Here is a 17416-nt window from a genome sequence, read left to right on the forward strand (position 1 = left end):
AGAAAAGTGTCTGTGTTTATATAAAACAACGTATAATTCACAATAGAAATGTATTTATGATGCAAAATTAACCTATTACTTAAAAAACATACAGAAATATAACTTCATCATAACTTGATATGGAGTGGTGGGCCACCTGAAATCTATTGGAGGGCCACCTGTGACCAAATTCTAGTTTTGTCAGCGTCAACAAAATAGTTAGGCCCGGCCGTGCTCCTACGCACTCTTTTATTTTGAAAAGTGTAGCTATTCTTCATTCACTTCCGTGTCACCACAGAAATCAGGAGGCAGCAAGTTGTCAACGCGAACAGTGGGTGGCACCAAGTTTTTCTTTTACTTTCACTTAACACGTAAATAACAATGAACTGAACCTGCTTAATGTTATTAATTTTGTGCAGATAAATGTTTGGGATACGCTGTTCTTCCTCATAGCCTCTGACAAGCTAACGGCTAATGTTACACTGCGTCCATAGAGTTAGGTAAACACGGCTAACAGAGACAATAATACTCTTCTTCAGTTCGTTTTTTTTATGTAAAGTCAATATTGCAGAGGATGATTAAATGTTTAGGAAGCTTATTTTTATTTGCACTTTAAACAATACAAAAAGCTACGCAGTGTTTGTGTCTAATGGGACAGTACATTGTGTGTTTTAGGGACTAAGAACAGAAACATCAGTGGGACGCAGAGGCAGCTGGGATATGTATGACACATTGGTGTAATCATATCCCTCTAATAACAAATAAAATTAAAAAATTGAAGTTGCTGTTCGGCTTCTACAGCAACATAGAACATGAAGAGGTCCTTCATAACACTGAAACTGTCTCCATCGTCTGTATTTTACATGTTTTTAAAGTCAAAAGTAGGCGTTTATTACTAGAAAACATGTATAATGGAAAACACAGATGTTTAATGTAAAATTAATAAAAAGTAATGGTAGGGACAATTTTCCACCTCTGTGGACAATAACAGACTAGACACTTGGTAGTTCGTAAATAGCAAAGTTATAGTTTTGGTGTCATTTGGCAGTCTTTTGCTAAGTGTTCTTGTTTCATGCAGGTAATGTCAAGATGGCCAGCAAAGAAGTGAAAAGTGAGCTGAAAAGTGCCAGAGAGGCCATTAAAAACAAAGAGTTCAAAGAGGCTCTAAAACATTGCAAGGTAAATCTTTTTTGGTTTGTTTTGTTTAATCCAATGAGTCTGGATGCTGAGTGACTCAAAGCTTGTCTTGCACAGAAATATTCTGGAGTTAATTTGCTTTCTTTAATGTGTTTTCAGGCGGTTTTGAAACTTGACAAAACCAATTATAATGCGTGGGTTTTCATCGGTTTGGCAGCCAGTGAACTGGACCAATCAGACCAGTCACATTCAGCCTATAAGAAGGCGGTGGAGCTGGAGCCTGAGCAGCTACTGGCATGGCAGGTAAGAGCCTGGGTTGGGATACACGTGAGATGAAGATTTATTTGAGGGTTGACAATGAAATTAGCAGAGATCTTTCCAGCCTTTAGATCTGCAAAAGACCTCTGAACCACACCAGGGAGCTGGTTAATTTTCCAGCACAGCCACTGTTTGTGCCATAACTACATAGATCAGTGAGCGCAAACTTCAACAAAGACTGTTCACTTAATAACTTACAGTCCAAGACAATTTCATCCAAATCCATCCTTTACTTTTTGAGCTATTAATGAAACACTTACTCCCAGATTGTCTCTTTAATTAGCCTACAGCTGGTTGTGACATGACATACAAGTGTGAAGTGGGATTTTCAGTTTTCACAAAAAGAAATGATAAAAAAAACACAGAAATCGAGTGAAGGTGTATGTTTAAAACTATATCCATGAAATGAAGTTGAAGTGATTATTTATCAAACATATCTCTTGGAAACAGTTGATTTACCTAGTGGAAAATATTACTTGTTACAGAAATTGCAATAAAAGTACATATGTTATGATGTACACAAATAATTTGTCTGATTCCAGATGTTTTTTCCTATACCTCAGTATATTTAATTAAGAATTTTTGTTTGTGCTTCAGGGCTTAGCCAATCTTTACGAAAAGACAGACCAGTGGGATTTCAAAGTTGAGCTCCCTAACATTTATCAGAAGCTTGTTGATCTGTATGCAAGGTAAGATGTGGAAGCTGTTTTACTGACGCATGTTTCTCCATAAAATATTATCAAAATTGTTAAATTTCTGGTGTCATTTATTGCTCCATGTTCTCCAATCACAGCTCAGACAGAAAGAAATGTTACGAGGTGATCAAAAAGCTGTCGGACAGTTATCAGTCTGACAAAGATTGCAATAAGGTATGTAACATGACAGGCATGTGGTCCGTGTAATAATGGAAACAAGAGAAGCATGTGTTGATATATGAATGCATTTGTATGTCGTACACAGCTGGCAAAGGTTTGGCTGCAGCTCATTCAGCTGAAGGAGGAAGACGCTGTGGACAAGAAGGAGTTGCTGCAGTTATGGCACGAAATGACCCAGCTCCTGTCTGACTGCATTAACGAGGAAGAGCAGAACAATGAAGTACAACAGCATGTAAGTAAGATTTCTACAAATGTGGGGAACAAAACATACAGCTTTATTGTTTCTCCTTGTTTATGAAGATTTTAAAAACCATATTCTTTAATCTGCAATTCTAATTCTTAAAGACACACAATTTCTTCCAAATCAGACAAAAATAAAGCTCATATTATCCTTTATGTTGTTTTGTTTTTTTGGTAATCGTTGTTTGTTTGTGGTCAACAGTTAATCACGGCCTTTGAGAAGAGCTTGCTCCTCATGGATCCTGTACCAGGAGAGAAACACCAGAAGATCTCAGCTGATTATATTCAATGTCTTTCAAAAGTAAGCACACTTTCTCTCCTCTTGCTTGTATACAAAGACCATGTCATCTTTCCTTAATCATCTGCTCATTTTTCCATCTGAACAATTACATTTCACGTTTCACACTATTCATTATTATTTATACTTTTATATTTTAGCTTCCACAAGAGGAAACCAAAATGAAAGAGGCCTGTGAGTCAATGTCGTCCCTTTACCCCAAGCAAAGTTATCCTCTTGAGGTCCTTTGTTCTCATTACCTAAAAACAGGTAAGGTATTTTTTGAAAATGTACATTTTATGAATAAAATAGGATTGTTAATAGAAATATATCTCCATTAAATGCCTCTCTAAAGCAGTTTGAGGTAATTGTTGGCTGTTATAATCAGAGGGTATGTTTTTAAATGTTATGCTACATGTTCTATTTCCATTCAAAGGTGTCCTGACTGAAGACACAGTCAGCCGTTTCTCCCGCCTCCTGGATCTTGCCCCCAACTCTGGGTTAGGTCACTTGGGTCTGGGCACTAAAGCACTTCAGGAAGGAAGATATAACGACGCCATTAACAGCCTTTCACAAGGTCAGTTTGAGCTGCGACAAAGACTGAAAACTATTCTTAGTGCAAACAGCACCTCCACTCTTTATAGACATTTGTGACTTTGGTAACGAATGAGGGATGGTTATCTGTTAACATGATCTATTTCTGTTTCATCAGGGTTGAAGAAGATGAGCTGCAGCACAGCATGGTACAGTTTGGCTGAAGCTCAGGTTAAAATGCACAGATATACAGACAGTGCTGCGTCATGCTCCCAAGGTACGTGTTGCCTACGGTGTTATATATATAACTATAGCCCATCCATAACAGCACGAAATGTCTAATTTTGTCCAAAAGAATATCTCATATGAGATTGATCTAAAGTTTGAAAGTGAAACATGAAGGTTTATTGGCAGAAATTCAATATATCAATATACTTATATTGGTATAAGCTGTTGTAGCCTTAGAATAAAACTTTGATATATCTATGTTTATGACAAAGAGGAATGAGGAGTATGCCAAGGCCACCGTAGTTCTATAAATGTGCACCTTTAGCTGTCACTGCCAGTTTATGTGGAAGTCTATGAACAATCTACTGAACTTGCGTGTTTATCTGGTTCTTTTAGGTCTGACGACGTGCGTTTCTGGAGACGAGGAGCTGAGGGTCAAACTGCTGAAGCTGAAGCTTGAGACTTTAGTTAGAAGTGGAGGAGAAAAGGCTGCAGATCATGCATTGGAGACCTTTTCACAGGTTTTCACGATTAACTAATCCGCTTATTTAGCACATTTTTTAAATATCTGGACTCTTAAATAATTGCTTAAAGCATTTATTTAAAGCTTAATTGGTTAAAAAAAAAGCTTGATAAATGTCACATGGATGTTGCATATTTTTCAGATTACAGATGCTGAAAAAGACCTTTCCCTCGTTGCCTTTAAAGGTCGTGCACACCTGAATAAAGGGCAGGTTGATCAAGCACTTAAGGTATCTTTGAATTCTGTCATACTGAGTTTTATGAGTAAAACATATAACACAGTATTTCAATTTTATGTCCAAGCTATCCATAGGTGAATCTTCGTCTTTGCACTGCAAATTGTATTATTGTCTCTTTCCTACCAGGTGTCATCACAGTTAGTGGCCTCCAACCCAAACCTGGACCAGGCTTTAGCTCTTAGAGGACTAATACATATAGCTGAGGGCCAGCAGCAGCTGGCAGAGCAGTGGTAAATTCACAGCCTTTGTCTTAACCCTTCACTTAACCCATCAGTTTTCCCGTATATAATTATAAAACTAATACTGTTTCAATTGATCCAATGCTTTACGTAGCTTTTTAAAGGCAGCTGCCGAGAGTCCAAACTGTCCAGAGTATTACTTTTTGCTGGGACAACTCTACTGGGACATGGGAGAGGAGAGCCGTAAAGACCGGAGCAAAGCTCAAACACACTTACTAAAGGTTTGTCCAATAATTTAACATAATCGTTCTATTCTTTGTATATTTTAGATTAATTTAGTTCCAGGAAACCTCTCTCTCTGTTGCTATTTGTTGCACTGTGTTGAGTGTTATTTTATTCAGGAAGAGTCATTTGTCCATTTCAGGCTGCAAAGTTAGATCCATACCTCGGCGCTGCGTTCCGCTATCTCGGGCATTTTTACAGGGAGGTCGCTAATGATCGTGGTCGTGCACGTGGTTGTTATAAGAAGGCCTTTGATTTGGACAATGAGGACGCTGAGTCGGGAAGTGCCTCGGTGGACCTCAGTATGGAGCTGGAGGACATGGTGAGTGGCCACGTTGATCCGAGACTTGAGTTTTGTTGTTTGAACTTGATCACCGTTTCCTTAAAAGGCACCTCTCTCTTGCTTTATCCTGTCCTCCCTGTTTCCTTTCATCCCTCTTTCCTCATCCTTTATTCCTATAGGACACTGCGTTAGCAACACTTGAGTCAGTGATAGCGAAAGCCACTCCAGGATCTGCTAAGTGGGCTTGGATGAGACGAGGCCTTTACTACCTGAAGATTGGGGAGCATCAACAGGCTGTGGCAGAGTACGGATTTTAAAATCTGAGACAACTAAGATTCAGACCTGGTATTAAGGAGACCTTGGTTTATATGTGATGAGCGTTACTGACTCCTGACTTGTTGTTTAGTCTTCAGGCGGCTCTGAGAGCCGATCCAGAAGACTGGGTGTGTTGGGAGTGTTTGGGCGAGGCCTACCTGAACCGCCGGAGCTTCACTGCTGCTCTGAAGGCCTTTGGCAAAGCTCATCAACTTCAGCCGTCCTCCATCTACAGTGTTTACCAGGCTGCTGCAATCAAACAAACCCTGGGCAAGTTCAAAGAGGCTGTTGCAGAGTATTTGCAGATCACAGCACAGCAGGATTATGTTCCTGCGCTTAAAGGTAGGTGTTTGTTTCATTTTACTAAAGATTTAGTTTTGTGTTGTATTTTTTTCCTCTCAGTTATAATGTTGAATTTGATTTGTGTGGGTTGCTAAGGCCTTGGAGAGTGTCAGCTGTCTCTGGCAAGAAGTTTAATGGAGGACTGTAGAGATGGAGGAGCCATTGATCTCATTCAGCAAGCGATACAGAACCTCTTCAGGTGATGATTTGACATTAATGTGAATTGATGCCCATTCTGTGAGTGATTACACATCAGTGTTGCATTCCCCGCAGTGTATCGGATGACATTCTGTCTAATATTTCTCATTTCTGCGAACGTCCAGAGCTGTGGAGCTGCGTCCAGACCTTTCCTGTTTGTGGAAGCTGCTGGGAGATGCTTGCACCGCAGTCAGCACTGTTTCATCAAACAGAGCTCAAGTTCTAGTGCCTGCCCTGCTCGCTGGTTTAGACCCCAACACACAGAGCCACATGCAGAACCAGGCCCAGACTCTCAAAATTGGCGAGAGGTACTGTATGTCCACAGCCGTTTTTCAGGCTGTCTGTAATGTCAAACATAAAATACAAATACAGAAGATTGAGTGCAAATATTTGTCTGCAGGTGCTACGTCCATGCCCTGAAGCTGATGTCTGAGGTGCCCGGCCTGTGGTACGACCTAGGACTGAACTACTATCATCAGGCGAGACTGCCATGTCCCACAGAGGATGACCAGAACTCCCAATCCCTGATCCAACAGAAGGCTCAGCAGGTAATTCACTGGATTACATGCAGCAGTTCTGCATTATTTGTTTCCACGTGTGCTCTTTTAAGAGTTTTTATTTTTTTCCTCTTGTCAGTGTTTAAAAAAGGCCATCATGATGGACTGTGGGAACCACAGTTACTGGACTGCTCTGGGAGTCATTTCCACAAACAAAGGTAACAACACACAACAATAATGATGATAATAATAATTATAATGTATGTCATACTGCTTTAGAGCTTTTTGAGGACTAGGTAAGAATTTTCCCGTGCACTGAACTCAGCAATATTTCCTAACTAAAAGAAAATGTACCAATATAGGCCACATACATATTTTTTATTTCAAGAAACATTTATTCATAACTTTGAGTAAAAGTCCTTACATTGTGTTTCATTCCCTCTTTTCAATCCCTCTAAATGGACACGCACCACCTGTAGTAATATACTATGTGGCCTACACTTGTATTTATTTAAACATATTATGTTATTTGATCGGGAAACGTTATAATTATTTGGTAGTAAGTGAGTAAGTGCAGCAGCCAGCCTCCATTGTAGCGGCGGCTTGCTTGTCAGAGTCCTGCAATGCACATTATACTGCTCAATAAGCTAAGATAATTAATAAGAAAAACAAAATTAAAGCATGCAAGTTTGAAGCTGAGGTGTTGAATCAATTGCTTGAGTATGTGTCTCATTTGCATCTGAATTAGCACAATTTTGTCTCATCACTTTCTCTCTGTCACATCAGGTCTGGAGAACTTTGCTCTGGCTCAACATTGCTTCATCAAGTCCATACAAGTGGAGCCAAATGTACGTACAGCAGCTTTAGCCTGGAGATGAGAAGTATGATCAGAAAATATGCACATGTTTTTGTTTTGTTTTGACTAGATTTTTGTCATATCTCCTCCCAGAATGTTGTTGCCTGGACAAACCTTGGTGCCCTCTATTTGAAGAAGGACAATATCGAGGTATGTGTGTGATCATTTTCTGTTTTTCACTTTATGATATCTGGCATTTTCAAAGTCTGGTCTTTTTGTTGTAGCTTGCACATGAAGCCTTCAAGATTGCTCAGTCCTTGGAGCCACTGTATGTCAACTGCTGGATTGGACAGGTAATGAACTGCACTCTTATCTTATCTGACAAAAACACATCATGAAGCAATGTTTAAAAAAAGATGTATTGAGGAAATTGCCATTTGACCACCAGTAAATTCCGAGATGGAAACACACATTTGATGCATGAAATGTTCTGTAATGTAAAGCAAAGCAATGGGAAATATGTTTTGATAAGACTGAAAATGAAAGGTTTGTTATGCGAGACTTTCTATCTCTGACCCATTTTGTCTATTTCCTTCTTTGATCCAGGCCCTGATAGCCGAGAGAGTGGGAAGCTATGACACCATGGATCTTTTCAGACACACCACTGAACTAAGTACCCATGTACGTGATGTTGAAAAACACCTTTGGGTTGCTGTTGTAATGCTGCGTGCCGTTTACATGTAACCCGTCTTTCCCCAACAGATGGAGGGAGTGAAAGGTTATGCCTACTGGGTTTGTTCCACCCTGTTGGATAAGAGCAACAGAGACTCGGAGCTGTACCGCTACAACATAGTCCAGATGAACGCCATCTCTGCTGCTCACGTGGCACTCAGCAAGTACACAGGTACACATTTTTATTTCTGTGTCGGGTTGGGGTGATTGGGACCATGTAGCTCTCTAGGTCTCCATTTACACCTGGTATTTACATATTAACAACATGCAGATCGCAGCAAGTACAAGTCTTAACACCCTCGGTCCATGTCCATCTTGAAGCCACAAAATTTCCTCTAAATGGAAACAAAATTTACAAAATCATGATCTACTGAATAAGAGTTTAAACTAGCAATTGAGACCATTAACTCTTAAATGGTCTAAAGCAATAAAGAAGTAGAATTTCATTTGCTCATAGACTTCCATTCAAATGTAGTTCCTTTCTACTTTTCATGCCTCACTTTTTAAACATTTTATATACAATGTTTATGTTACAGCATGCTTACAGCTCCTCCCAACACATTTTTCTTTCCTGTCACTCACATATGCACAAACGCAATGACACGAGACTCTTCTGTACAGTCTGACAAGTTCAAAACGTCATTTTGATCTCGTCAATATGATGTCAATGTGTATTTAAATACAAGTTGGAGAAAAACGGATCCATTCTCATGTGGTCGCAGCATTTGACTGCCGGGTTTGAACTGTCCACGAGATCCTGTTGAGATGATGCTTCTCTTGTTCTTCTCAGAGAGGATTCAGTCTGACCCTGAAGCCTTCATCATGCTTGGATACCTGAACGAGCATCTGCAGCTAGAGAGACAGGCCTTACACGCTTACCAAAGGTTTCTATCCTATTCACAGTGATTGACTTATTGACAGATAAAGCAGCGTACTAAACCTAATTGTTTATAATTGTCTTCCATCAGAGCGGTTGAGCTGCTGCGGTCCATGCCCTCAACAGAAGAACTGGCCTTTGCTCTGGGCAGCTATGGCCGTGCTTTGTGGTAACAGCTAGCTTATGTCATAACAATGCGATTGAACTGTTTTTTTTGACCATTCCCAGCCTCTTGAGTACCACCCTTTGTGTTGTGCAGCACCTCAGGTCAGTGGGAAGAGGCAGTGAAGGTCTATAATTCCACTCCGCTGCAGGAGCTCAGTGATCTGACTGGACTGGCTCTGGCCTACTTCAGGGCTGGACTCATCCCAGAAAGCATCAGCGGTGAGAGAGTGGCGAGGATGCTCTGTAATCAGAGATGATGTATGTTTGTGTAACTGTGAATAATCTGCAAACTGTTGTGTTTGAAATATAGCCTATGAACGTGCCTTGGCTGTGGCTCCCAGTGAGAAGGATAAGGCTTACATCTTAACAGCTCTGGCCCTGTTGCAGCACCGGCAGGGGAATCTCGATTCAGCCAAGACTTTGCTGTTCAAATGGTGAGAGTCCACATTGGTTTTTTGTAGGATTCTGTCCTTTAACTAAAATCTGTTTTCTGTACCAGTTTGTTATGTCTGTGAAGGTTCTCAGTCAGCCATGTCATAGCCATCTTCACTAGTTGGCTGTAGGCAACTGGACTTGCTTGAGTTAATTTGAAGTTGATTCAAGTCTCATCCAAGAGGCTTCTTCAGTTCTGAAAAAGAGAGTTTATATATGATAATCCTTTATTTGTCCCCCACGGGGAAATGTACAGGGTTACAGCAGCCAAAAACATGCAAAAACAAGTTAGAAAATAGGAATATGGTAAGAGTTGGACAACATGATGCTGTCACTCTTATTTTCAAACCTACAACAGTGTCTGTGTTGTTCAGGGATTATGGAGATGCGAGTGGACAGGCTGAAAAAGACAAAAAAAATTGAGATAAAATATTGTGCAAATATGGTAAAACCGTGCATTTGCAGGAATGCTGTTAAATTATTTAGCTTCCACAACCTGTGCCAAGGAAATTCACTTAAAACAAGAACTATTGTCCTTTACGATACTGCACAATGATGATGTGTGATAATACTTGTGCTGTCCAGTACGTACTGTACTTGCAAGTTGACAGAGGGTTTCTCTTGTTTTTGTCTCCACAGCTCAGTGTTAAAGGAGCCAATCTCAGAGTCTCTGCTGTGTTTATGTGCCCTGGGTTTGGTCCACGGGGATGTCACACTATCTGCTGCTGCCCTGACTGAGCTTCTAAAGCAAGGTTCGGCATCTGGGAGTGTTGTCGAGCAGCGATGTTTACTCACATGCACCCTGCTGGCTCTACAGGGTAACTACAGTGCTGTGCAGAGAGAGGCCTCCAGAGCTGTTCACAGGTAGGCTGCTTGTTTGAACTGTTTTGAGCACATTAATGATGGGCTGTACTCTGCATCGATGAATTTGATTGTTTGCCAATTTGCCTAATACTCAAATATGCATGTTTTTGGACCGTGGGAGGAAACCAGGGAACATGAGAACATGGAAAACCCATGCAAAAACAGGAAAAATATGCAGAAAGGCCCTTGTTCAATATTTGTTTAAACAAGTAGTTGAACCTTATATAGTCGACAGTTGTGTATACAAGATGCTCTGCACGTGTTAAATCTTTCTCCGACTGCTTTTTCTGTCTTATAGAAATCCTGGAAACCCGTCTTTGTGGGCCCTGCTGTCTCGAGTGGTGCCTCGGTTCTACCCCAGGAAGGCAAAGGTAAACCTGTGTTTAGTTTCATTCACTCTTGCTGTCGTGTTGAGGAAAAGTCCTGGTGGATTTGTTCATGGTTTGGTTTTCTGTGGATTCCAGGGTGGAGCGGTCGCTGGTCATGTTGCCTGTCTCTCCAGTATGACCCAAGGAAAGGTAAAAGTTAAATGAAATACTTAATTAATTCCTAGGGGGAAAATTTGGTGCCTTTTTATCTTTGCTCCTTCAGAAAAAAAAAATAATGCTCGGGAAAGAAAATAAGGAATATGATTAAGAAAACAGAATATCAGCAACAGATAAAATAAAAACAGGACAAGAAATATGTGCTTAATAAGAGTTCTATGGCAATGAATATAACTGAATAATAAAAAAGAATGTGGGAATGTAATGCTGTAAACATCAAAACTGAAACAGAAACTGTTGTAATGTGAAATGTAATTATTGTTTGAAACTCACAGGCTGAATACACAAATAGGTTTATGTCACAGTCATGAATTTAATCCCATGCTTACTTTACTGCCTTTTTATTATGTTTAATGTATTGCGATAGAAAACCAATTTCCTCCTTGTTTGTATATTAAACGGAGGAACTGTGTTCCTGCAGAGGGCGCTGCTGTACAGTGGAGTGAACCAGCTGGCCGTTGGAAGACACTCAGGAGAGGACGGTCAAAGGAACGCACTGAGGACTCTGCAGAGAGCTGTGTTGCTCTGTCCTGGTAGATATACATGTGCACATAAATGCACACACAAAGGATGTCTCCTAATGCTATTTGAATGATTCCTCTCAGTCCATTATCATCTACAAAGCTAATTTGGTGACAAGTTTTTATTTATTCAGTCATCTAAAGCATCATTACATCCTCATCTGCTTCGTTATTAAACAAAATGCGGCAATCACAGGGAACACAGCAATCATTTTCATAGCACTACTTTATTTTAATGTGTGAAACCACCTTACGTTAAAGGAAGACTGTGAAGCTGTAACTTTCCTTTCCTCTCTTCTTTCAGACGATCCATCAGCGTGGGCAGGATTAATGGCTGCCTGTCACACAGAAAACACATCCTGCTACCTTTCAGGCTCTGCTCCCCACAGACAAGGCCTGGAGAAAATCCTTATGTCCGTGGTTTCTGAGAAAGGTGTGTGTACATTGCCGTGCGTTTATATGTGTGTGTCTGATTGTGCGTAGATGTGTCACTGACAGCTGTTTTGTTTCCCAGTGCACGGTGTGGAGGAGATAGAGCGACCTCTCGCCCAGACTCTCGAGGGATGGGTTCTACAACAGGCAGTCACTGGTCTTGTGTTGGGAGGACAACTGGAGCAGGCTGAAGCCCTCTGCTCACAGGTACTGATGTGAAAACACAAACACAGGTTGACCCGGCTATCCCTTTGAGCCTTATCCCTAACCTAAACCCAATTCTAACCCAAAAACCAGGTCTTAATTAAAAAAAAAAAGCAATTTTAAGTTGTAGGGCCCAGACGAAATGTCCCCACAAGTATAGGTTTGTACATTGTTGGACCTCACAGAAATATAAATACAAGTATATGCACATGTTTGCACAGCATTCATAGTGAGGAGGCCAGTGTATAGCAAATAAAGGAACACACAAAAACTAGTTTTTATATCTTAGTGAGGACACATCATTAAAATAATGAATTCCCTAGCCCCTTATCCTTACCTTAACCATCACAACTAAGTGCTTAACTCTAACTATTTCCCTATCTTTAACCTAAATCCAATTCTAACCCTAAAACCAGGTCTTTACCCTGAAAAAGCCCTTTTAATGCATGACAGAATGTGAGGACCAGCCAAAATATCCTCATGTAGTACACTAGGAATACCTGTTATACTCTCAGAACCAGGCAAAGTAACACTAGTTCTGTATTTATGGTATGTTATGTACGGCTTCATTTTGTCCCAGGTGCTGAGTGTTTCCCCAGAACACCCAGCGGTGATACTGTCACTGAGACAGGTACAGTGTCAGCGCCTCCTCGTGGCCAACAGTGGTACTGTCCTCCCAGACTCCGTGCTTGAGCAGCTCAGCAACGCAGTGAGGATGAACCCCACCAATATAGGGGCGTGGCATGTAAGTGGACACTCGGACATTTCACTCTGTCATACTTTTTTTCATTCTCAAGTCCCATTTTCAGTCCTGGATTGTCGCCAGGTTGAATGTTGAAGCAGTGAATACTTTCAAGTAATCGCAACATTTAATTATTCATGCGACTTCTGTGAGATTCTCCTACAGGAGTGCTTCAAAGTTGTTGCACTGTTGCTGCAAATGCCAAAGCAGACATTTGCCTTCATTCTTTGCATAATAATAATATTTAATTGAGAAGCAATTTTTGCCAAGTAATTAAAGATATTGCCGCTTTGTGCCTGTGGTTTTATAGTTGCTTCAGCTTTAAAGACGAATCAGTGCATGACTTCTCAGGGACTATGAGACCAAAGGCCATCCATGATTTATGTTAGGTTTGATCATTCCGTCTCCGTCTAACCCCACCTTATTTCCTCACTTGCCTTTTAATGATCTTTTCCACGCCTGTGTGACTTCACCTCTCATATTTCCTCTCCTACTTATTTCTGTGTAAATCCTGTCTTTTGACCTCAGCTCCCACTCATCATTTTCCTTTCTCTTTTTAGTGGCTTGCTGAAGTGTATCGTAGCCAGGGTCTGCTGGTCCAGGCAGTGATGTCTTACAGACAGAGTCTGCAGCTTGCCTCACAGCTCGGCCTGCACAGTTGCCAGGTCGCCAGTCTGCTCAGATTAGCTCTGCTCGCTCTGGGACCCTGTATGGTGAGTTCCATGAAAACACGACACTCGAGCCAAAATATTCCTACTTTCAGGATAACATAGTTTAATTGTTATAGGACTGAACTGCTATAAATATGAAGATTTTTGAATAGGGATGACAATCCTCTGCTGTGGTAGTTTAGTTCTTCCATCATCAATAATACAATATAGTTTAGTGAGGTTATTATTTGAGTTAAAATGGCCTCAATCTAACAATTTCTTTCTTCTGCCGTAACCTACATCCTCCAGAAAATTGCAAATTTCCAATTTGTCCCTTTCTTTTGGAGGTTTGATGCTGAGTTAAACAGACAAATGTTGCCAAACGCATTACAGGAATGATCTTTTAGTTGGATTTTAGAATAATTTCTAAATAGTTTCTAAGGACAGTTGCAATATTTCTTATACTATAATGTTATTCATACAAGTAGTGGCAAGAATTCAGTTAGAAATTAAACATTAGATATCAATTGAAATCCTTATAATGACGACAGTACTGCTACTAAAATAATAGTCTTGCAACTTGATCTGGGTCCTGCAGTGCTGGAGACACAGGAACCTGCACAGTGAGTCAATTTTTAGATTTGAATATAATATTACTACACACACACACACACACACACACGCACACACACGCACACACACACACACACACACACACACGCACACACAGACCTGTCTAGATTCTGGTCTGCCGGAAGGCAGAAACAAGATAGTGTGATATTGAGCAGAGGGGCTAAAAAAAACCAGAATCCTTTCCGATGCTGACATGTGAGTAAATTTGAGTGACATTCATTGGGCGAGTAATTAAATTAAACTGAACATTACGTTTATTTTCTATGTGTCTTCTCAGGCCAAGGTCCCAGGAGATGAATGGAAGGACCTGGTAGTAGAAGCCACCACTGAGGTTTTGAAGCTGGACTCATCGCCTGTGGCTTTGCTCGTACAGGCTCTGCTCCAGTATGTGACAAAGATGGCAGCAAGGTTGGTACCTTTCACAGTTTTACTTTCCCCCCGGTGTATGTTATCAGTACGTTTGATATTTAATAAAATAAAACATACTACTGCATGTATATTTTCAGTAGAACCAGATTTGGACTTGAACTGGACTGGGCCATAGTTCCCACCCCAGGCTAATACCTGGAAATAAAAGTAGAAATCAGTCCACGGAAGAATAAAACAACCCTGATTTAAAATATATCGATATTATGCCTGGGGCCAACTTTGAAATCTGAAAATCCCCCCCAAAAAAAAAAACTTAAATCACGACTCTGATCAACAGACCAGACTAGGCTCAATAATTTCCATATATATTATTGTTTTCATGTGAACATTTGCATATCCTTCAACACATGTATGTGTTTATTACAGCTGGACTCCATTTGTTTTATTCCTTATTAGTATTTCTTAAAATGTATCATACATCTTTTTTTTACAGCAATTTAAATCTTATTTACCAAACTGAAAATTTTGAAATATAACGGCCTTTCACAGCCCAACTGCAGTACCGTCTACGTCCACTAGGGGGTTATGGTTCACACTGTTGGAATCACATAAAAAATTATGTTAAATATTGGTAGGAAGACTCTGAATGCTGCTCGACAGACTAGCACTTATCAGAATGATAAACTGGAAACCGCTTGGTGCAAACGGGCAGAAATGGGAACTATCGGAGGCAAACCACACTTCACTGTAGTAGAGCTACAAACAATAGCAATATGCATATTGATTTTTATCACACCATGTGTAATATCTATTAAATCCAGGGATTGGACAAGACTTCAGAGACTTCAATTGTATGTGTCTATATATCTTTATAGTATACAGATATTTATTGAACTTCAAAGCTGTTTTCCTGCCCAGACATAACAGCCTTCTGTCACTACCTTAAAGACCTGCCAGGAGGCTTAATTAGAGTGCTGCATTCAGCAGAGACTGGAACACAAAAAAAAGAGGCATATGTTCAATTGAATTGGCCAAATTCCCCCCAAAGAGATGCGGCAAGAACTTTTCGTGCCAAGAAAAATCACATTATCAGTGACCCCTTTGTGAACCCGAGTTAGTTTATTTATGCCTTTCACTGTTTTAAAGTCTCATTTTATTATATATAGAAGAAAACGGCGAAAAGAAGAACAGTTCTGGACTCAAGCAAATGTCTTGTATGTGTCTTTTTACAGGGAAACGAGACGTTTGTTGGAGAGGCTGGTGTACGGGACGTCTCCAGACTTCCCAATGACGGTGGTTCAGGTGGCCGGCTGGTACCTTCTCAGACACCTGCATGCCAAAAATGACGAGGAGCTGATTAATGTAAGCACACACACCTGCCTCAGACACACATGTACTGTTAAAACTGAAATATAGGTGTAATAGGATTGTACGTTTCAGTACATATAGGACAGTCGCCAAGTGCATGAGACTTAATCAAGGTAATGCAGGGATCAGAATGTGTTGAGATGTGTTGATGCATTCAAAGACCCTGGTAAGTGTTATCACTTCTGCAGTCCACTAATTAAATATTTCATGCCCTTCCTTCACTTACTGTATATAATATTTTCAATTTTCCATGATGTGTAGACGGTAAACCTGTCTTATTTCTTGAGTTCTGCATTGCTTTTTGACTTTTATTTTTTTTTATATAGGTCCTTTTGCAACACGCCAAAAAGAAGGGAGATCAAAGACTGCTGGAGTTTCATTCAGTCCTTGCTTCCGCTGCATCCTGAATTATGCAAATCAACAAGTAACTCACAAATCATGTCGCTGACTGGGTTTATAAATTCAGCTGTTCTGGGTCTGTTAAAGGTACAGTAGGCAGGATTTTGTATTGATCAATAATTCCACTATAATCTTTCAGCAGAATGTAGATCAACTGCTCTGAGAGAGAATGACACTCTTGTTTCACAGTCTCACAACTCCAATCTGCAGCGTCACAGTACCTTAAATACTCTCTGAGCTGTTATTCACGTTATTCTCCTCACTTCACTTTCAGGAAGAGCCGAACAATTCTGGAAAAATATAGAATTTGACTGACAGATATTGCAACTGCGTTGGGATCGGTACCATATTTATTCAAGTAAATTTGAATTGTGTTGCAGTAAAAACCACACGACCCAATCAAAATACTAACTAATCTACATTCTTATGCAGGGTATGAATTGTCTCCAACGTGTTTGCAATTAATTTTCATAAAACGGTCAAAAATACATAATAATTGAATTAATTCAATTCAATTAACTTGTATGTAATTCAGTCGGTACCATTAAAAGTACAGTTCAGAAACCTAAAATCACGAAAGAGTCTTAAAGAAAGTCGATCAACAAATAATTATATAATAAAACACACACACCTATAGTATTAAAAAATCTGTGGAGCAAAGTCAACAATAGACTACTTAACTAGGATCCTGCCTACTGTATATTTAACTCATTGCATTAATTCAACTGGGCATTATAGGTCTGATATTTTAAACATAACATTACATGTTTTAACATCATACAGTGTTGAGCTGATCAGGAAATCATACATTTTAACATTATCATGTTTCTGTTTCTTCAATATGGGTTTAACTAAATATTCCACCATCGACACTGAGGCTGAAATAAAGGCATTTTGCTTCGTATGTAAAGAAAGTTTGAGTTTGATTGATTGAGCATGAACAACTAAAAGACGTAGATGACACCGATTCCTTTATTCTCTTTGCTTAACGTAGAAAAAACATGAAAAGTAAACCTTAATCCTTGAAGATATGTACAAGCTATTGCACAATATTGCACCACTGTGAAAGAAACAGATAAACTCTTTGTTTATAAAGTTTATTTAGTTTTCTGGCATGAAGATTGTGTGTGAACGGCCAAGAGAAGTGGACACGAACATGTGCCCTGAGGACAAAGACAAAAAAAACCCTAAATATTTATCCTCAAGTAAATGGAAAATAAAGCTGGCGATTAAGAAGAATTT

The 17416-nt window shown here is 39.9% G+C and overlaps 1 protein-coding gene across 3 annotated transcripts; it reads left to right on the forward strand.

The window, feature by feature from the left end:
- The first annotated feature begins 237 nt into the window (after window positions 1–237).
- Window positions 238–17413, forward strand: skic3 (SKI3 subunit of superkiller complex). Of its 3 annotated transcripts, none has more exons than XM_058636645.1 (41): window positions 238–310; window positions 1058–1158; window positions 1276–1419; window positions 2032–2123; window positions 2228–2303; window positions 2395–2541; window positions 2752–2850; window positions 2988–3096; window positions 3263–3403; window positions 3539–3637; window positions 3985–4109; window positions 4254–4340; window positions 4476–4579; window positions 4683–4809; window positions 4953–5132; window positions 5273–5397; window positions 5500–5750; window positions 5847–5949; window positions 6074–6256; window positions 6349–6496; window positions 6585–6663; window positions 7232–7293; window positions 7395–7451; window positions 7526–7594; window positions 7848–7922; window positions 8004–8145; window positions 8764–8857; window positions 8942–9019; window positions 9110–9234; window positions 9326–9449; window positions 10087–10311; window positions 10610–10682; window positions 10776–10829; window positions 11278–11389; window positions 11682–11810; window positions 11892–12016; window positions 12594–12758; window positions 13316–13468; window positions 14316–14446; window positions 15640–15769; window positions 16102–17413. In XM_058636645.1, the coding sequence occupies exons 2-41, from the start codon at window positions 1069–1071 to the stop codon at window positions 16180–16182; spliced, it is 4713 nt and encodes a 1570-aa protein (XP_058492628.1). In that variant the 5' UTR covers window positions 238–310; window positions 1058–1068; the 3' UTR covers window positions 16183–17413. The 3 variants fall into 3 exon arrangements, with proteins under 3 accessions (XP_058492628.1, XP_058492629.1, XP_058492630.1); XM_058636646.1 differs by having other exon boundaries at window positions 281–350; XM_058636647.1 differs by lacking the exon at window positions 238–310 and adding an exon at window positions 359–479.
- The last annotated feature ends 3 nt before the right edge of the window (window positions 17414–17416 follow it).

Source organism: Solea solea, chromosome 8 (assembly GCF_958295425.1).
Source record: "Solea solea chromosome 8, fSolSol10.1, whole genome shotgun sequence".
Lineage (NCBI taxonomy): Eukaryota > Metazoa > Chordata > Actinopteri > Pleuronectiformes > Soleidae > Solea > Solea solea.

What these genes read in the sequence shown, in the direction of transcription:
- skic3 (XM_058636645.1), top strand. Translation starts at nt 1,069, where the DNA reads ATGGCCAGCAAAGAAGTGAAAAGTGAGCTGAAAAGTGCCAGAGAGGCC. An exon ending in CATTGGAGACCTTTTCACAG is followed by an intron (nt 4,110 to 4,253) that starts GTTTTCACGATT and finishes CATATTTTTCAG; the next exon opens with ATTACAGATGCTGAAAAAGA. An exon ending in AGTCATTTCCACAAACAAAG is followed by an intron (nt 6,664 to 7,231) that starts GTAACAACACAC and finishes CTGTCACATCAG; the next exon opens with GTCTGGAGAACTTTGCTCTG.